The sequence below is a fragment of the Pipistrellus kuhlii genome, unplaced genomic scaffold, assembly GCF_014108245.1.
Source record: "Pipistrellus kuhlii isolate mPipKuh1 unplaced genomic scaffold, mPipKuh1.p scaffold_m20_p_5, whole genome shotgun sequence".
Taxonomy (NCBI): Eukaryota; Metazoa; Chordata; class Mammalia; order Chiroptera; family Vespertilionidae; genus Pipistrellus; species Pipistrellus kuhlii.
In genome coordinates, this window is record NW_023425551.1 from 66,388,763 (window position 1) to 66,406,969 (window position 18,207).

The window sequence follows — 18,207 nt, forward strand, 5'->3', positions numbered from 1 at the left end:
ATCTAATCTTCTTTTCTGACACTACCCTCCTATGATACATTTTCCCATAAGACATTTCCATCTTTACAGCAAATTTTATTAAATCCTACATAAGCAGCAGTGTTAATAGAAGCCTGATTCCCACGGACCTGTTGGGCAAACAAATAAACCTGAAATCCCTTCTTTGTGCATTTATGGATAATCTTGAAATGAAACATTGCTAAGCTGTCGTTTGCTTTCATGTCTAGTATTGAACTCTGTGGAGGCTGGAGGCTGTGGGAGTGACTGCTCCTTATTGGACCCCACCCCCTTAGGAGGGAAAGGGTTGTCAAGATATTTAAGCATCTAACACAGATATTAGGCAGTGACCTTGAGGAGCTGAGCAGAGAGACAGCGTGAACTTAATAGGTTAGTACTGACCTTACACATCTTTATAAATTTTCTTGTATCTGTTTCACTCAGAAAAATTTTATTTTTTAATTTATTTTATATATATATATTTATTTTATTTTATTTTATTTATTTTTTAAAATAAATCTTTATTGTTCATATTATTACAAAAGTTCCTCATTTTTTCCCCCTCCACCAGGTTCCCACCCCACCCTCTGTCCTTTCCCCACCCCCCATTGTCCTCATCCATAGATGCACAGTTAATGTTCAGTCTCTTCCCGCACCCCCCTCTCCTCTTTTCCCCTAGAATTATCAGTCCATTCCCTTTCCATACCTCTGATTCTATTATATTCAATAGTTAATATTATTCATCAAGTTTTTTAATTCCCTTGGTTTTTAGATTCACTTGTTGATAGTTACATATTTGTTGTTTATAATTTTTATCTTTATTTTCTTCCTCTTCCTAAAGAACCCCCTTCAGCAATTCATATAATTCTGGTTTGGCGGTGATGAACTCCTTTAGCTTTTTTTTATTTGTGAAGCTCTTTATCTGGCCTTCAATTCTGAGTGATAGCTTTGCTGGGTAGAGTATTTTTGGCTATAGGTTCTTGTTATTCATCACCTTAAATATTTCTTGCCATTCCTGTCTGGCCTGCATGGTTTCTGTTGAGAAATCAGCTAATAATCATATGGGTGCTCCTTTATAGGTAACTACCTGCTTTGCTCTTGCTGCTTTTAATATTCTCTCTTTGTCTTTTGCTCTTGGAATTTTAATTATGATATGTCTTGGTGTGGTCCTCTTTGGATTCCTTTTGTTTGGGGTTCTGTGTGCTTCCTGGACTTGTAAGTCTATTTCTTTCCCCAGGTGGGGGAAATTTTCTGTCACTATTTCTTTCAATATGTTTTTGGTATCTTGCTCTCTGTCATCTTCTGGGACGCCCATAATTCTGATGTTGGTTTGCTTGAAGTTGTCCCAGAGGTTTCTTACACTATCTTCAATTTTCTGGATTCTCTTGTCTTCTTGCTTCTGTGGAGGAGTGTCCTCTGGCTCTTTGTGTTCCAAGTCTTTGACTTGATTCTTGCAATCTTCCATTCTGTTTTTAGGGCTCTGTATAATATTTTTTATTTCAGACAATGTATTCTTTATTTCTTGTTGATCCCTTATTATTTCTTGTTGATCCCTTATTATTTCTAGTTGATCCTTTATTATTTATAGTTGATCCCTTTTCATATCTTTATAGGTCTTGTTTATTTTATTGGCCTTTTCTAGGAGATTCTTGAAAAACCTAATAAGCGTGGTTTTGAACTCTATATCCATTCGCTTTTTGTCCTTCATTTTTTTTGTTTGTGATCTGTTTCCTTGTCTCAGCATTTTTGCTGCTTCCCTGAGTTGGTAGAGTAGGAGGATCAGCTGTATCTATGCCAGGAGACAGCCTTATTCGACTAGACTTGGAAAACTGCAAGCGCCTCTGTGTTCAGCTTGGATGGGGCAGAGTTTCAAGGTGGAGCCTACAGCCTTGGCTTCTGGTTAGCCCCGCCCTATGAGGTTCCTGAGTCTCAGTGTTTCTCAGTGTCCTTTGGTACTCACTGCAAGCACCTCTGAGAGATATGTGCTCTAGAGTTTTGCCTGCTCCCAGACAGTTTAGTCTCTCCCCCAATGAGCCTGCAACTGGGGTTCAGTGCAGTTGGAAGTGGGGTTAAGAGCAGTCCGGAGCTTATGTCTCCTTCCTGCTAGGGCAATCCAGCAGCTCAATCAACAGTCTGTCCTCTGCATGAAATGTAGGCAACTCGGGGGCTCTGCCTTTCGCCCCTCCCTGAGCTTCCGCCTTACAGCCCAGATTCCCTCTGTATGTGTCTGGGGCCCGAGGGTCTCGTCCAGAACTGGGGTTCAGTGCAGTCAGAACTGAGGCTCAGCACAGTCTGGAGCTTATGTCTCCTTCCCGCTAGGACAATATAGCAGCACAGTCAACAGTCAGTCCTCTGCATGAAATGTGCGCGACTTGGGGCTCTGCCTTTCGCCGCTCCCCTGAGCTTCCGCCTTACAGCCCAGATTCTCTCTGTATGTGTCTGGGTCCCCAGGGTCTCGCTCAGAACTGGGGTACAGTGCTGTCAGAACTGGGGTTATAATGATATAATGTTGGGTTTTATCTCCTTTCTGATAGGGAACACCAGCCAGGCACTCAGCCGCCCCTCCTCTCCGGCTCCGTCCTCTCTGCGCACGCAATGTGTCTCTGTACCTTAGGCTTTTACAGCTCCTCTGAATTCCTTCTGGTTTTCTCTTTCCTTCTTGTTGTAGAATTTTCAGTCAGTCAACTTTCCTGTAGTTCTGGATTAATGTCTACTTTATATTTTAGTTGTATTTTTTGAAATTGTTGTGTGAGGCTGCAGTTAGGCAGTTCTATGCCGCCATCTTGGTTTCTCTCTCATTCAGAAAAATTTTAATAATGTGTTATTTTATGTAGGTACTCTATGTTCTTATTGTGCCTTTCTTGTGTGTTCAGGAGACAATTCCGGCATTTTTTATATACTTATTTATTTATTTTATTTTATTTATTTTTTTAAAATATATTTTATTGATTTTTCACAGAGAGGAAGGGAGAGAGATAGTGAGCTAGAAATGTCGATGAGAGAGAAACATCAACCATCTGCCTCTTGCAACATTATATCATAGGGGATGTGCCGGCAACCAATGTACATGCCCCTGACCGGAATCGAAGCTGGGACCTTTCAGTCCGCAGACCGACACTCTACCACTGAGCCAAACCGGTTTCGACAAGCATTTTTTTTTTTTTTTATTAGTTCCTCAAGGCCAGGTCTTTAAAGGAAAATAATAACCAAAATTTTGAAAATGAAAGCAGAGAACTTGATGATATAGGAAAAGAGAAGATTGTTATTATAGATAATGAGAAAACACAACATTTTTGTTTTAGGGAGAGCATGTGTGCTTACACTAAAGTCACTTTAGCCATTATAAATGATGCATTAGTGTGTTCACATAGTAGTCAATACACAATGGTACTGAATTTAAATTTGACAGGGTCACATATTGAGCAATGAGAAGAAAATATATGACAATGGTTATGTGCCTCTTGAACCAACACCTCCTGTTGGGAAACCAATGCCTGTCAGTCAGAATCTGAACTTACACCTCCATAGGTGAATTCTTATGCTATTAGCTTGTTGTTCTTATGAGTTACTTTGTGATTAAACACATATCTGTCTTTTCTTTCTCTTCCTGCTCCTTTGTCCTCACCCCCACCCCGGCTCTCCATTTTCCTTTCATCCTCCTTCCTCCCATTCCTTGTTTAATGGTTTTAGACCAAAGGTTAGGAAGGATTTTTTACAAAGAAAAGACTCAAACTGACTAGTGAATTTAAATGTATAGGGTTTTTAGACTAGGAAGTCAAGTGCCTCTGGTTTACTTCTTAACCAAACTTAAGAAAATATGGCCTTCTCTTGAGCTGTGAGGTTCCCAGTCTGACAGAGGATTTGCAAATCCCTTCTATTTGCAAGTTAAATATTCCTCTGTGTACCTTGCAAAGCTTTTTGGCATAACCATTGTGTTTCTATTATGTGGAAAGTTCTACTGCTTTGATAGTTCCATTTAAATGATATAATGTTGGGCCGAAACCGATTTGGCTCAGTGGATAGATCGTCAGCCTGCATACTGAAAGGTCCCGGGTTCGATTCTGGTCAAGGGCAGGTACCTTGGTTGTGGGCACATCCCCAGTAGGGGGTGCTCAAGAGGCAACTGATCGATGATTCTCTCTCATCGATGTTTCTAACTCTCCCTCTCTCTTCCTCTCTGTAAAAAACCAATAAAATATATTAAAAAATAAATGATATAATGTTGGGTTTTATAATTAGGATTGGTTACTTCATTCCATGATCTCAGATTATAATTTAATCACTCTATACAGTAATATTGTAAAATGGCAAGCCTTATGAAGGTAATCCTAAAAGAATAAAAAGTGTGCCTTTTGAGGAATCTATCCATGCCACGTTATTTGGAGAGTGTACAGACCTTCTAGCAATCGGCCTATTGAACAATGAATTGTGCTGAATACAATGGGTGCTACAACAACTTCTCAGGAATCTCACTAATCTAGTGCCGGGACAAAAACACTAATTTCTGCAGGCTGTGAAAATTCGGCAATATACAATAGAATAATAGGAAGACATTTGTCTGAATGCCAGGAGAATTGGGATCTAATTTAGACTTTATCACTAACTGGCTAGCTGGCAAGCCATACTCTCTCTTTGATATATAGCATTTTCCTTACACTCTTGAAGGACTAGCCTACTTCCCAGGCCCTTTCTGGGTCTATAATTTGGGAAATTTTGAGGGGGAGCATCATACATAAAGGGAGCATTAGTTTTCAGAAGGTACATGAAGTCACCCAGTAGGGTGCAACCTAATGAGAGTCAGTAGTGCCCTAAAAGAACTGATAACAAAAGAAAGAGCAAAACAGAGTTCTCACACAGGAAAGTCTCATTATTCCAGTTGTTGACAAGGTTATTTTTCTGACCAGACTTAAGTCCCTTAAGGGGAAGGAACAAATCAGACTTGTTTCTTGTTCCCAAAGAACCATTATTGCTTGATGCATGAAGCTACTCCAGTTAATTGGAGAAGTTTGAATGAAATGCCCCCAAAATAGAAACTATATTGCATGACAGAAATCCAGAAACAAGGGTTCTAAGAAGCAAATTAATGAATAAATAAATAAATAAATAAATATCCTTTAGAACATTTAAACTCTTTTTTGTAATAAAATCCAGATTTGGTTGCCTTTGCAACGAGAGCCAATCTTATGACACAGGTGTGGTGAAAAAGAAAAGAGGTTTATTTGAGTGCTGGCATCCTGAGAAAATGGGGGACTTTTCTCAGTCCTCAAAAACCATCTTGAGATCTCAGTGCTGACAGAGGTCTTATAAGGGGGACAGGGACTGTACAACAAACAGATCAGAGGGAGGGGAATGGAAAGTGATGCTTCTCCTAAGAAGGGGGAGCATAGGAAAGGGCGGGGCTTCTTCCCTTATTGGCAGAGTTCTCTCCAAACTGGAATTTGCAGTTTTACTGAGGACACCTGTGGCCCCAAGCATAGTTCTCTAAACTGCAAAAAAGGCTAAATAGGGAATGACAATACAGGGCTTTATTTACACACTTTAAGAAAACATGGTGCTGGCTGCAGGCCTTGAGAAAAGGCAAAATAGAACACAGCATTTATCACTTAATTGCAATGTTAATTTATGGTTACCCTTTGACATGTAAAAAATTCAAAGTTCATTTACCTTTTAAAAACATAACTATTGTGTGAAGACATATATGTTTTGCTAAGAAATTACCACAAAATCTTGCACAAAAAAAAAAAATGCTTACAAACATTTTCTGATGTCTAGTGACTAAGAATGGGGCAGAAATTGTCCCCCACTAAGTCTAGGTCAGTGGTCGGCAAACTCATTAGTCAGCAGAGCCAAATATCAACAGTACAATGATTGAAATTTCTTTTGACAGCCAAATTTTTTAAACAAACTATTTAGGCAGGTACTTTGTTATTAACTTAATTAGGGTACTCCTAAGCTGGCCTTTGCTGAAAACGTCCTCAATCTGATGGAGGCATGTGGCTTGCAAGCACTGGAGGATATTTACTTTAGCAGCATTCCTGACCTCTACCGCTGTTTGCTGCCCACTGGTCTAGGCAATTGAATTCTTGCCTGAGCACACCTACCAGTTCCACATTGTAACAACTGAATAGCACACATAGCTTTTATAAAATGGCATTCTTCAGATAAGTGGTGGCCTTTTGAATAGGCATACACTTGATGGCCTGGGCAATGAACAGGAAGATTTGGACCTCTTGATTTGCATGATTTTGTGGGATTTTCTGGGTCAAGTGAACAGCAAACCATTTTCAGATGTCACCCCTGGTTGCTTTCGGAAAGAGTAAACCTTTGCTTTTTAATGACTCCTGTGCCTTTGTACTAAAACACTGATAAATCCTGCCGCAGACCTTGGCTGGAATTTCCCAGTCCTTATGTGAGGAGCTGTCTTTGGCTGCTCCCATCCATGTGCTACAGCTTGGAACAGAGCAGTGGTGCTCAGCCAGAGCTGATGTTGCTCCTGATTTATTTTGGGTGGTCATGACAGGAGAGAGGGACAGGGCGCTATGCTAATGGCATCTCGTGGGTAGAGGTCAGGGATGCTGCTAAAGTAAATATCCTCCAATGCTCAGGACTGCCCCCCACAGCAAAGAATTATCCAGTCAGTGGTGCAGAGAAACCTTAGAAAAGGACTACAGCTGTCACACTCGTTTGGCTGGCCCAGAAAAATGAATTTCTCACATTTTGCAAGAAACCAGAGCATGCAGTCACATATACACACTCACATAGTGTAAGTGTAACTAAATTAAAATTTCATTTAGTAAGTATGTAGACTTACTACATTTGGCACACTGATATTTTTCTATTATATTTCAAATAGAAAATGCTAGTCAGAACCCACTGTTCTGATTTCACAGCACACTGAGGGATCACAATCCATGGTTTATAAAATACTGTTTTAGAGAAGCTCCAAGACTTTGGTGTCCAACATAAGTGTTTTGTACGTGTGTTCAAATGATAGGTTTACCACTTATTTTAGGTCACTTGCTTAACCTCTATAGCCATCTGAACCCCTAACTATAAAATTAGAATAATAACAAGATCTACCTCAAGTCATTTTTACCAAGATTAAACAAGGATAAACATTAGAAAATGTCCATTATGTGGTAGACACTAAACATGTTAGTTCCTTTCTATGTACTATAAAGATAATCACTAACATCCCTTTTTCTAAATAGAAAATAAAATTCATACTGCAGTGGAAAAAGTATAGAATTCCAGTAGATAATAGAAATGAACCCCTTCCTGTGTGGAGAGAACTTAGACCAGGACTAAGCCCCACTACACACATTTGCACAAGGGCAGCATGACAGCCATAGAGCAGATGACTAACTCTACTCCCTTCTCCTCCTCCCTGTGGTTAAGTCCTCTGGTTTCAAAGTCCCTCACTGGCTTGTTTCACCTGTGTGGGAGCCAGGCTGCTCTGTTTCTATTCTGACTAGAGGCCTGGTGCACGAAATTGGTGCTTGAGGGGTGTATGTCCCTCAGCCCAGTCTTCACCAACTCCAATCTGGGACCCCTAGACAGATGTCTGACTGCCAATTTAGGCACAATCCTACTGGAAGGATGGAAGGAAGTTGGACATTGGTCTCACAATCCAGGACTGCTGGCTCCTAACTGCTCACCTGCCTGGCTTCCTGATTGCCTCTAACCATTTCTGCCTGTCAGCCTGATCACCCCCTAACCACTCCCATGCCAGCCTGATTGATGCCTAACTGCTCCCTTGCCAGCCTGTTTGCTCTTAACTACCCTCCCCTGTAGGCCTGGTCACCCATAACTGCCCTCCCTTGCAGGCCTGGTCCCCCGCAACTGTCCTTCTCTACAGGCTTGATTGCCCCCAACTGCCCTCCCTTAAAGTTCTGGTCCCTCCCAACTTCCCTCCCCAGCTGGCCATCTTGTGGCAGCCATCTTGTGTCCACATGGGGGCAGCCTTTTTGTGTGTTTGAGTGATAGCAATTTGCATATTACTCTTTTATTAGATAAAATAGAGGCCTGGTACATGGGTGGGTGCCAGCTGGTTTGCCCTGAAGGGTGTCCCGGATCAGGGTGGAGGTTCCCTTGGGGAGGGGGTGGCCTGGTGAGGGGCCTGTGGTGGTTTGCAGGCCAACCATGCTCTTCAGCAACCCAACCAGAGGCCATGGTATCTGGGATTTATTTATCTTCTATAATTGAAACTTTGTAGCCTTGAGTGGGGCCTAGGCTGGCCAGGGTATGCAGAAAGCTTGGCTTCCTCTATCACCGGGAGAGCTCAAGCCTCCTGCTCTCTCCATGGCTGCAATCATCTTGTTTGCACACTTGCTGCTGATTGGCTGGTGAGTGTGGCTTGTGGTTATAGCAGAGGTATGGTCAATTTGCATATCACTCTTTTATTTGATAGAATAGTGAGCACAAATGGCAACCTGAGACTTACCTGGTGCAATTTGACACCAATGGCCACTGTTGGGTAAAGATATGGACAAAGGAAGACCTCATGGGACTCCACCAATTCCACCATTAACAAAGCAGATACTTCACCCTTCTGTCCAAATGTATACCATAAAATACATTTTGATTCTATGGTTTCATTCATTCATTCATTCATTCACTCGCTCATGTTTACAGAAACCAGGAGACTGCATCATGGCCGGGAAGCCCAAGCTTCACTATATGAATGGACGACTTCGAATGGAGCCTATCAGGTGGCTCCTGGCTGCAGCTGGAGTAGAGGTGGGTTCTGAGTTCTGTCATCGTAAGTTGAGACTAAAATTGACTGTATTAGAGTACTTTCTCACATAAGCGATAAAACTTTCATACTGTATGGCCTATGAATGGTTTTGCCTTAAGTAAAAATATTATGCATATTAGGAAAGAATTGGACTATTTGACCAATAAAATTATTAAAAATCCTGCCATTGTAAGAGTACAGAAAAAAATTAAAATAAAATTTTAAATGAAACAACAGAAACAGCTACTAAACATAATTTACTGACCTTATTTTGATTTTAATGAACAGTAAAATATTTATGACACATATACAACTACTGACTGAATATTAGAAGATATTAAAAATCATTGTTAATTTTTACTTGTTATTTTATGTGTGATATTGTGGTTATTTTGATAATAAATATAATGTTTTAGAAATATAAATTAAAGAGTTAAGTACTAAATGGGGTTGTTTCAAATTTTCACAAGATGGGAGTGTGGATGAGCATATATTGGGTCGGCAACTAAGTAATTGCGGGTTTCACACATATATGGCTTCAGTTGAATTTTTAGGTTTGCAGACGTAGTACAAATGTAAAACACATTTTGTTATTTGATAGTTGGCTATTCAGCTGTTAATCAGTAAAAAAAGTTTTTTGATCTGTTTTGTAGTTTTCGTTTGGCGTTCGTTGAAAAATGGAAAATCAAAAGGAACATTTTCGTCATATTTTGCTTTTTTATTTCCGCAAAGGGAAAAACGCATCGCAAGCTCATAAAAAGTTATGTGCTGTTTATGGTGACGAAGCCTTAAAAGAACAGCAGTGTCAAAATTGGTTTGCCAAATTTCGTTCTGGTGATTTTTCACTCAAAGATGAAAAACGCTCTGGTCGTCCAGTTGAAGTTGATGACGCCCTAATCAAAGCAATAATCAATTCGGACTGTCACAGTACAACACGTGAGATTGCAGAGAAGCTTCATGTATCACATACATGCATTGAAAATCACTTAAAACAACTTGGCTATGTTCGAAAACTCGATACATGGGTTCCTCACGAACTGAAAGAATCACAGTTAACGCAACGCATTAGCAGCTGCGATTTGCTAAAGAAACGTAATGAAAATGATCCATTTTTAAAACGACTGATAACTGGCGATGAAAAATGGGTTGTTTACAACAATATCAAGCGGAAAAGATCGTGGAGCAGGCCAGGTGAACCAACTCAAACAACATCAAAAGCTGATATTCATCAAAAGAAGGTTTTGTTATCAGTTTGGTGGGATTACAAAGGAATTGTGTACTTTGAACTCTTACCACCCAACCGAACGATCAATTCTGATGTCTACATTGAACAACTAACGAAATTAAACAATGCAGTTGAAGGAAAGCGGCCCGAATTGACAAATCGAAAAGGTGTTGTATTCCATCATGACAATGCAAGGCCACACACATCTTTGGTCACTCGGCAAAAATTAATGGAGCTTGGTTGGGATGTTTTGCCACATCCACCATATAGTCCTGACCTTGCACCATCTGATTACTTTTTGTTTCGATCTTTACAAAACTCCTTGAATTGTAAAAATTTCAATAATGATGATGATGTCAAATCGTACCTGATTCAGTTTTTTGCTAATAAAATCCAGAAGTTTTTTGAACGTGGGATTATGATGCTGCCTGAAAGATGGCAAAAGGTCATTGATCAAAATGGGCAATACATTACAGAATAAAGTTATTTAGTTCCATGAAAAAATTGTCTTTGATTTTCTTTAAAAAATCCGCAATTACGTAGTTGCCGACCCAATAGATGACGTTAAGATTGGCTTGTGTGATAATGATTGTAGCTGGGTGATGAATACAAAAAGGATCTTTGTACTTTCATTTTGTACATGCTAGAAATTTTTTAAATAAAAGGATAAAAACTGTAACATTAGAATGTAATGTAATTAATATGAAGATATAACCACAAAAGTGGAGAGGAGCAGATTATAACAAACTGCCTGCTAAAGACTTAAGGCATGCAATCAGCAATTATTTTGTTGAGCACCTTTAAGTGCCAGGTTCTGTGCTTGGTTATGGGGATACATGGATGAACAAGACAGACAGGTCCGTGCCCTCAGGAAGCTTACATTCCAGTGAAGAGGTGATTAAAAGGAGGCATGGGAGCATCTAGAGGACATCCAAGCATTTGCAACAAGCATGTCAAACTCTTGGCCCACGGGCTACATGTGGCCCACAATGAATATTATTGTGGCCCAGCCAATATAACAGCATGTAAGAAATGTTTTAATAAAATTTCAAAACTTAATTTTTACAATATCCCGTTATACATAATTATTAATAATGAACTACAACATTCACTAATGACTAATTTCCCTTATGTGCCTTACCCGCAGGCACACCATTTCTCTCCACTAATACTAACAGTGAATATTCTAGCAGCCAAATGCCATGATATTAGTCTTGTGCTGACTTGTTTGGTGTACACAATAGGAAATATCTCACTTTTGGAGAACAAGAAAAATAGGTGTATTTGTGTTATGATTATTAATTTGTGCAGTGATTCAGTGTCTAGTAAGTTAATGTTGAAGAAAAAAATCTTAATTTTAATGAGAATATTCTATTATTTTATGTTAACGATGACTCATTTATTTCAGCCTTTTGTATTCAGCATGTCTCTATAGAAATAAACCTAGGTTTATATGAAAAAGAAAGCTTTTGTTTTTTTGCAGCCCACATAAACTTAAACCTTGTTTATTTGGCTTTTGAGTTTTACATGCTTGATTTTCAGTGTCAAAATGCCAGATTCTGCATGGAAATTTGGTATGTTTCTGTGGCAGTCTGTTGAGCTCTCCCTCTAGAGGTGTCAATGAGAAAAACACATCACTCTCAGTCTACAGCAGAGTGACACAGCAACTCTGAGGGTTTTTAGGAGAGGGAGTCATGGATGAACTCAGGAAACTTTGACCTACAAATCAGAGCAGTAAAGGAGGGTTTCAGGTGAGGGACACAGGAGCTTTAATGTGCTTCCTTCTGCCTCATAACAACATGTTTACTTGAGCCAGGATTATACTTTCTTCATTGGTTCATGAAGGCATGGGGACTGGAGCCTGGCTCTTTCTTAATTTCATGAGTCAGGAAGTACACAAAAAATACAAATAGTGCCATGCAGCCTTTTTTTTTTTTCTTTCTTTTTTTCCTCCATCAACCTACCCGACCAGCTCTGAGGTTCAGAAACGTGTTCAGAGTCTGTGAGCAGGATGAGTTCAGCACAGGAGGGGCTTCATCTAGTCCATCCCAGCTTTACTGAAGAGGGCGTGGGGTTAGGATCTTGGACAGGATTTCTGGGTTCCCTGCTTCCAAAAGTTGATCTTCACAATCGTTTTCATCTCCATTAGCCTCACAAGCAACATCACACCAGCCAATGTTATCCTGACTTAGCCACCCTCCCTTGATGACCATCCTCCACCCTTTATATTTGTCTTGAAATGGAAGCTTTATAAATTGCTGCAAACATAACTCACTAGCTATCTGGTCTTTCCCCCATAGAATTATGTAGATTCACAATTGACTGTTCCACAGAGCAAGCTAGTCCAAACCCTTTATTATACTCAAACATTCAGAGATCTTTTTTTTATTATTATTATTTAAAATATTACATATGTCTCCTTATTGCCTGATTCACACCCCCTTCCCCCAGGACAGAACCCCACAACCCCACGCCCATGTCCATTGCATAAAATAATCCTTTTAAACTATAAAGAAAATGAAGTGATGTAATTGTCACCTTGGTGACAGCATCTTAGATGGTTATGGGCCCAAGGATACCCCGTGCTGGGGGGCACACTTTTTTGGCTTGTCTCCTATGGAGAGAAAGGCTTTCCTGTGTATTAAAACTCCATAACTAGTAGAACTTCCAAGTCCCTTCCCCCCAATAACACTCACCTCCCAAATCATGACCAGACCATTGACAGATGTAAAAGCAGGTGGAGGTGAATGGAACCTCCAAGTGTGAGCAGTTAAGTGCTGAAAGCCATGCTCTGTCCTCTTTTTAAAATATCTTTATTGTTGAAAAGATTACAGATGTTTCCTCCCCACCCTCATGCACATAACCCTCCATCTTGCTCCTGCATAGTCCCCAGGCCTTCCCAGCACTATTGTTTGTCCATGGGCTAAGCATATGTAAATTCTTTGGTCAAACACTTCCAGCCTCCCCACCTCCTGCCACTTCCCTCTGAAATACATCAGTCTATTGCATGTTTCAATGTCTCTGGATCTGTTTTGTTCGTCAGTTTATTTTGTTCATTAGATTCTACACAATCATGTGCTACTTGTCTTTCTCTGACTGGCTTATTTTGCTTCATGCTCTGTTCTTGATGGCTCTAATCTGAATTTCCAAATGGCATGATTGTGTTCCTCTGTGTACCATGCCAAACTCAGAAATCTTACCTCCTCCCTATGATGTACCAGGCAGAGGTCATTTAAGGTTAAAGGTTCTGTAAATACTATGGAACGAATAACAATAACTCCTTTATTCTTTCTGGTTCTAGTTTGAAGAGCAAATTTTGGAAAGTCGAGAAGACATGGAAAAATTAATAAATGGTAAGACAATGTATCTAAATTGCTCCGATGAGGGAATCTAGAAAGTCAATAGTGAGATTTGAACATTGGCAATGTCTATGTGTGTGTATGGTGGGAGCTGGTGGGTGAGTGAAAGAGGAAGAAAAGTAGTTCAGGTTTAAGGGTGGTACTCCGTAAGCAGGTCTCATCATTCACTCAGGGCTAGGAAAGGCTTGAACTCAGAGTATTCACTAACAAATCATCCCTTGTGACCTGGAATGCTGGCTCCTTGCTTCTCCTTTCTGCACCAACTGTGAGGAGCTATGTCCACTCGGGACTTCCCTGAAACTCCAACACATGCATCAGGGTGAAGAGAGTAGAAATTGGCCTAGCAGTTGCTTTGAATTATCTCTATGGTTTGTTGCAAAGTAACATCTTAGCAATATTGCAGATGTTGAAGTTAGGGAAAGAGACCCCTATGTAAAAATCTCTCCAAAACTGCCTTAAATGCCAAGAACACCATGAGAGTTCCTGTGGGAACTTCCCATCTGGCTGGCTGCCAGCTGCAGCCTTTTCCAGCTTCTTTTTAAATATCCACAAAGATATATATCAATTGAAAAAAAAATACAGGCAGCTACCATGTATCTGATGGGAAATAAAAAGGTAAATAAAATGATGCGTTAAAAAATAAAAAAGCAGATTGATAAGAAAAAAGACTATAAAAAACTAAGAACAAAATACCATTTTGTTGAAGTATTACCTGATAATTTCAACAAACTTGTTTTCCACTTAAAAGACTGTGATGCAGGAGAGACTTCACTCTACTCTTTCTTTCTTCTTTCACAAGATGGGTCTTTGATGTTCCAGCAAGTGCCCATGGTGGAAATCGATGGGATGAAGCTGGCACAGACCAGAGCCATTCTCAACTACATTGCTGCCAAATACAACCTCTATGGGAGAAACATAAAGGAGAGAGCCCTGTAGGTATTTTTTCTGTGTTTTAATAAACAATTAATAACCATTTAGATTCTTCCTTCAATGATCAGGATTGTGTTGGGGGATCATGACCAACAGCAGCACGATCCTTGGAGGAATAGACTGAGGTCCATTCCAGCAGAGAGCATGAGGAGGAGGGACTCCACTTGAAGTGGAATCAAGCAGTGAGATTAGAAAAGAAGACTCAGTTCACAGAGGTAACACAGGGAGTGACAGAGTTTTCTAAACACTGGGGAACTATGAAGCCAGGATGATGGTGGAATCATGACTCCAAGTGCTCAGGCCTTTAAAAAAAAGACTGGGAAAGAAAAGGACACAAAAGGGCTCATTCTCAAGCTCCAGAAATTATAGAAACAGTTATCAGGAATCTCCTGATACCCCATTCTCTTAGATTTTTAAACTATAACATATTAAGGCAGGTGACAGTTTACAATTGGATCATTTTTGTCTTTCAGGATTGATATGTATTCAGAAGGCATTGCAGATTTGTATGAAATGATCCTGCGTTTACCACTATTTCCACCTGATGAACAAGATGCCAAGATGACCCAGATCAGAGAGAGAACAACAAATCGTTATTTCCCAGCCTTTGAAAAGGTAAGTGGGCTGTTCAGTATCTGGGGCACTGAGATTAGAGGACAAAAAGGAATGGTGCCTGGAAAGTCCCAGGACACTGACCTTCATTTCCATTGGGGCCTCCTGACTACTGATGGGGCACCCTGGCTCTCCAGGGATGTTATCAAAATCAGCTGTGGGGAGGATAGGAACCTGTTATACCCAAGTTATAATCTGTCAGCAAAAGTTCAGCTTACTGGGCCCTGACATAGAATTCTCTATTTGATGGCATTTCATGGCCACAGTTAGAGCCACATGAGTGATTGGAGTAGATCCTGCAGAACACCATGCAGGGGCTTTTCATCCAAGAGGAGCACCAGGAAAGCAATTCATTGGAAAATATGCTTGCAACACGATTAGGAAACATGACCCCAACTGCCCACGAAGAGGATATGGTAGTGTGTCTGGGATGGATGAGATGTTTCTAAACAGAGAGAAAGGTGGTGAGATGGAGAGGAAGAAACAGATACAGAGATGTTAAGGAATAAATAATCTACAAATTTTGTGGACCTGGCTCTCAAACCTTTGAGAACGTCATGCAAAACTAATGAAATAAAGTTCCATCAATATACATAATACCTATATTATTTAATTCTTCTCTTTGAAGGTAAAAGGGGAGTATTTCAGATTAAAACACCCTGACATCATGCTAAATAAAAATCATGAACAACAAGATTATAAGGGATACAAGAGGCTTACATAGAAATAAAAAGATTAATACTGAGGAACTTATCTTTATAAAGTATTAAGTCATTCATTCACTCAAATGTTAATTTGTTGCTTGTGTGTGAGGTTCTATTCAAAGAGCAAAAGATTTGGTATTTATCAGGGCACACTAGTACACTCTCCTATCCTTGTGGTGCTAAGAGTTTAGGCACATTTCACATGATGGGAACCTAAACAGACTTGCAATTTAGGTGCATCTATACTTTAAAAAACAGAGTCCCATGATAACATGAAAATAAAGAGCCCTATGATCAGGTGAATGCAAAATGCTATATTGCAATGGAAAATAAAGAGAAAATAAACAAATGGGACTACAAAATAAAAAGTTTTTGCACAGCAAAAGAAACCATCAACAAAACAACAAGAAAGCCCACTGCATGGGAGAACACATTTGCCAATGTTATCACCAATAAGGCTTTAATCTCCAATTAAAAATACAGCATTTGAGCCCTAACTGGTTTGGCTCAGTGGATAGAGCATCAGACTGTGGAATGAAGGGTCCCAGGTTTAATTCTGGTTAAGGGCATATGCCTGGGTTGTGGGCTTGATCCCCAATATGGGACATGCAACAGGCAGCCAATCAGTGATTCTCTCTCATTATTGATATTTCTATCTCTCTTTCCCTCTCCCTTCCTTTCTGAAATCAATAAATGATTGATTATATATATATATAAATATAAATATATATATATATATTTATTTATATATATATTATTTATTTATATATATATATATATATATATACATATATATATATTTCTTAAAAAACAGCATTTGATATTTTATTGTAGTCATTAATTACTTATTCAATCATATCTATCTATCTAGTCTGAAAGCTTATTTGCCAAAATGTTATCTTTAGTCAGTGGTCCATGTGTGATTTTTTCTCTGTGGTGTCCACATTGCTGTAATAATTTTTAAATTTCTTTATTGATTAAGGTATTACATATGTGTCCTTATCCCCATTACTCCCCACCCCACTCCCACTCATGCCCTAACCCCCTTGTTGTCTGTGTCCATTGGTTAGGCTTATATGCATCATACAAGTCCTTTGGTTGATCTCTTCCCCTTACTCCCTCCCTCTCCTACCTTCCCTCTGAGGTTTGACCATCTGATTGATGCTTCTCCGTCTCTGGATCTGTTTTTGTTCATCAGTTTATGTTGTTCATTGTATTCCATAAATGAGTGAGATCATGTGATATTTATCTTTCTCTTATTGGCTTATTTCACTTAGCATAATGCTCTCCAGGTCCATCCATGCTGTTGCAAATGGTAAGAGGTCTTTCTTTTATTAAAGCACCATAGTATGTCATTGTGTAGATGTACCACAGTTTTTTAATCCACTCATCTGCTGATGGGTACTTAGGCTATTTTCAAATCTAAGAATGGTGAATTGTGCTGCTATGAACTTAAGGGTACATATATCTCAGATACTTAGTGACTTGGAGCATGTTTTTATATGTCTCTTGGCCTTCCTTCTGTCTTTTTTTTTTTTAAATATATTATATTGATTTTGTACCGAGAGGAAGGGAGAGAGATAGAGAGTTAGAAACATCGATGAGAGAGAGTCATTGATCAGCTGCCTCTTGTTTATTTTCTCTTCAGTTTCCACTGCAATAATTTTAATAATATTTCTCCAATATTTAATTATAAAAAACTGAAACAAAAAAGTTGAAAGAGATGTACCAGCAAACTCATATATACTGACCACTTTGATTTAAAATTAACATTTTATACTATGTTTGTTTAATCATATATCTCCCCATCCCTCTCTGCTGTAATCAAACATTATTTTTTTAATGCATTTAAAAGTAAGTTACAGACAAGTGCAGTCACCCTTAGGCAGTTCACATGTGAATTATAGCAAATTCTCCCAATGTTATTGAGAGGCACAGGTGCCTTAGGAGTAGGAGACAATGTTGTAAGAGAAATGGTGAGTTCACATTGTTCCAGGATTATTTCAGGTCCTACATAGGTAGACCAGGAGATGAGACTAGCAGACAAGAGGAGAAATGTAGATCTTGAAATAGTGTTCTCGAGATTGAGGAAGGATGTCATGAAGATGGGGTCTTTGCCCAAAAGACAGAGAGAGAACAGCCTGGAGAGGCAAGTTCTGAAATCTTAGAGCTGCTGAGGCTTCAGGGTGTGTAACACACAGAAACACAGTACAGCCAGGGAAAGTCCGGGCCAGACCAAAATGCACAGAGATATGGGGATGGGGAAAGGAAATGGTTGCCTGGGCGTCAGCTGAGGGGTGAGGAAAACAAACAGCAAAGACCTGCTTCTTTCTGTCTCACTGAGTCAGGGAGATGAATGTGGTCTGATGCTTTGCACCTGTCCAGGGAGACAGCACAGGTGGGAAGCCAGGCTGGAGAGACCTGGGCAGGAGCAGGGGGCACCCAGCCTGAGTGCACCTGTATTCATAACCTTCTTCCTCCAATGCACCAGGTGTTGAAGAGCCATGGACAGCACTACCTGGTTGGCAACAGGCTGAGCAAGGCTGACATTCACCTGGTTGAAGTTATTACTATGTTGAAGAGATTGACCCCAGTCCTTCTGACCAACTTCCCGCTGCTGAAGGTGCAAGGTTTCCTCCCCTT

At 39.8% G+C, this 18,207-nt stretch overlaps 1 protein-coding gene across 1 annotated transcript in view; it reads left to right on the plus strand.

Moving 5' to 3' along the window:
• The first annotated feature begins 280 nt into the window (after positions 1 to 280).
• LOC118705999 (glutathione S-transferase A2-like) overlaps positions 281 to 18,207 on the plus strand; it is a 19,479-nt gene continuing 1,552 nt past the window's right edge. Inside the window, exons 1-6 of the mRNA XM_036415137.2 lie at positions 281 to 387; positions 8,630 to 8,736; positions 13,261 to 13,312; positions 14,118 to 14,250; positions 14,722 to 14,863; positions 18,056 to 18,187. Coding sequence (XP_036271030.1) covers positions 8,650 to 8,736; positions 13,261 to 13,312; positions 14,118 to 14,250; positions 14,722 to 14,863; positions 18,056 to 18,187 — 546 coding nt within the window. The 5' untranslated portion in view covers positions 281 to 387; positions 8,630 to 8,649. The remainder of the gene's footprint in view (positions 388 to 8,629; positions 8,737 to 13,260; positions 13,313 to 14,117; positions 14,251 to 14,721; positions 14,864 to 18,055; positions 18,188 to 18,207) is intronic.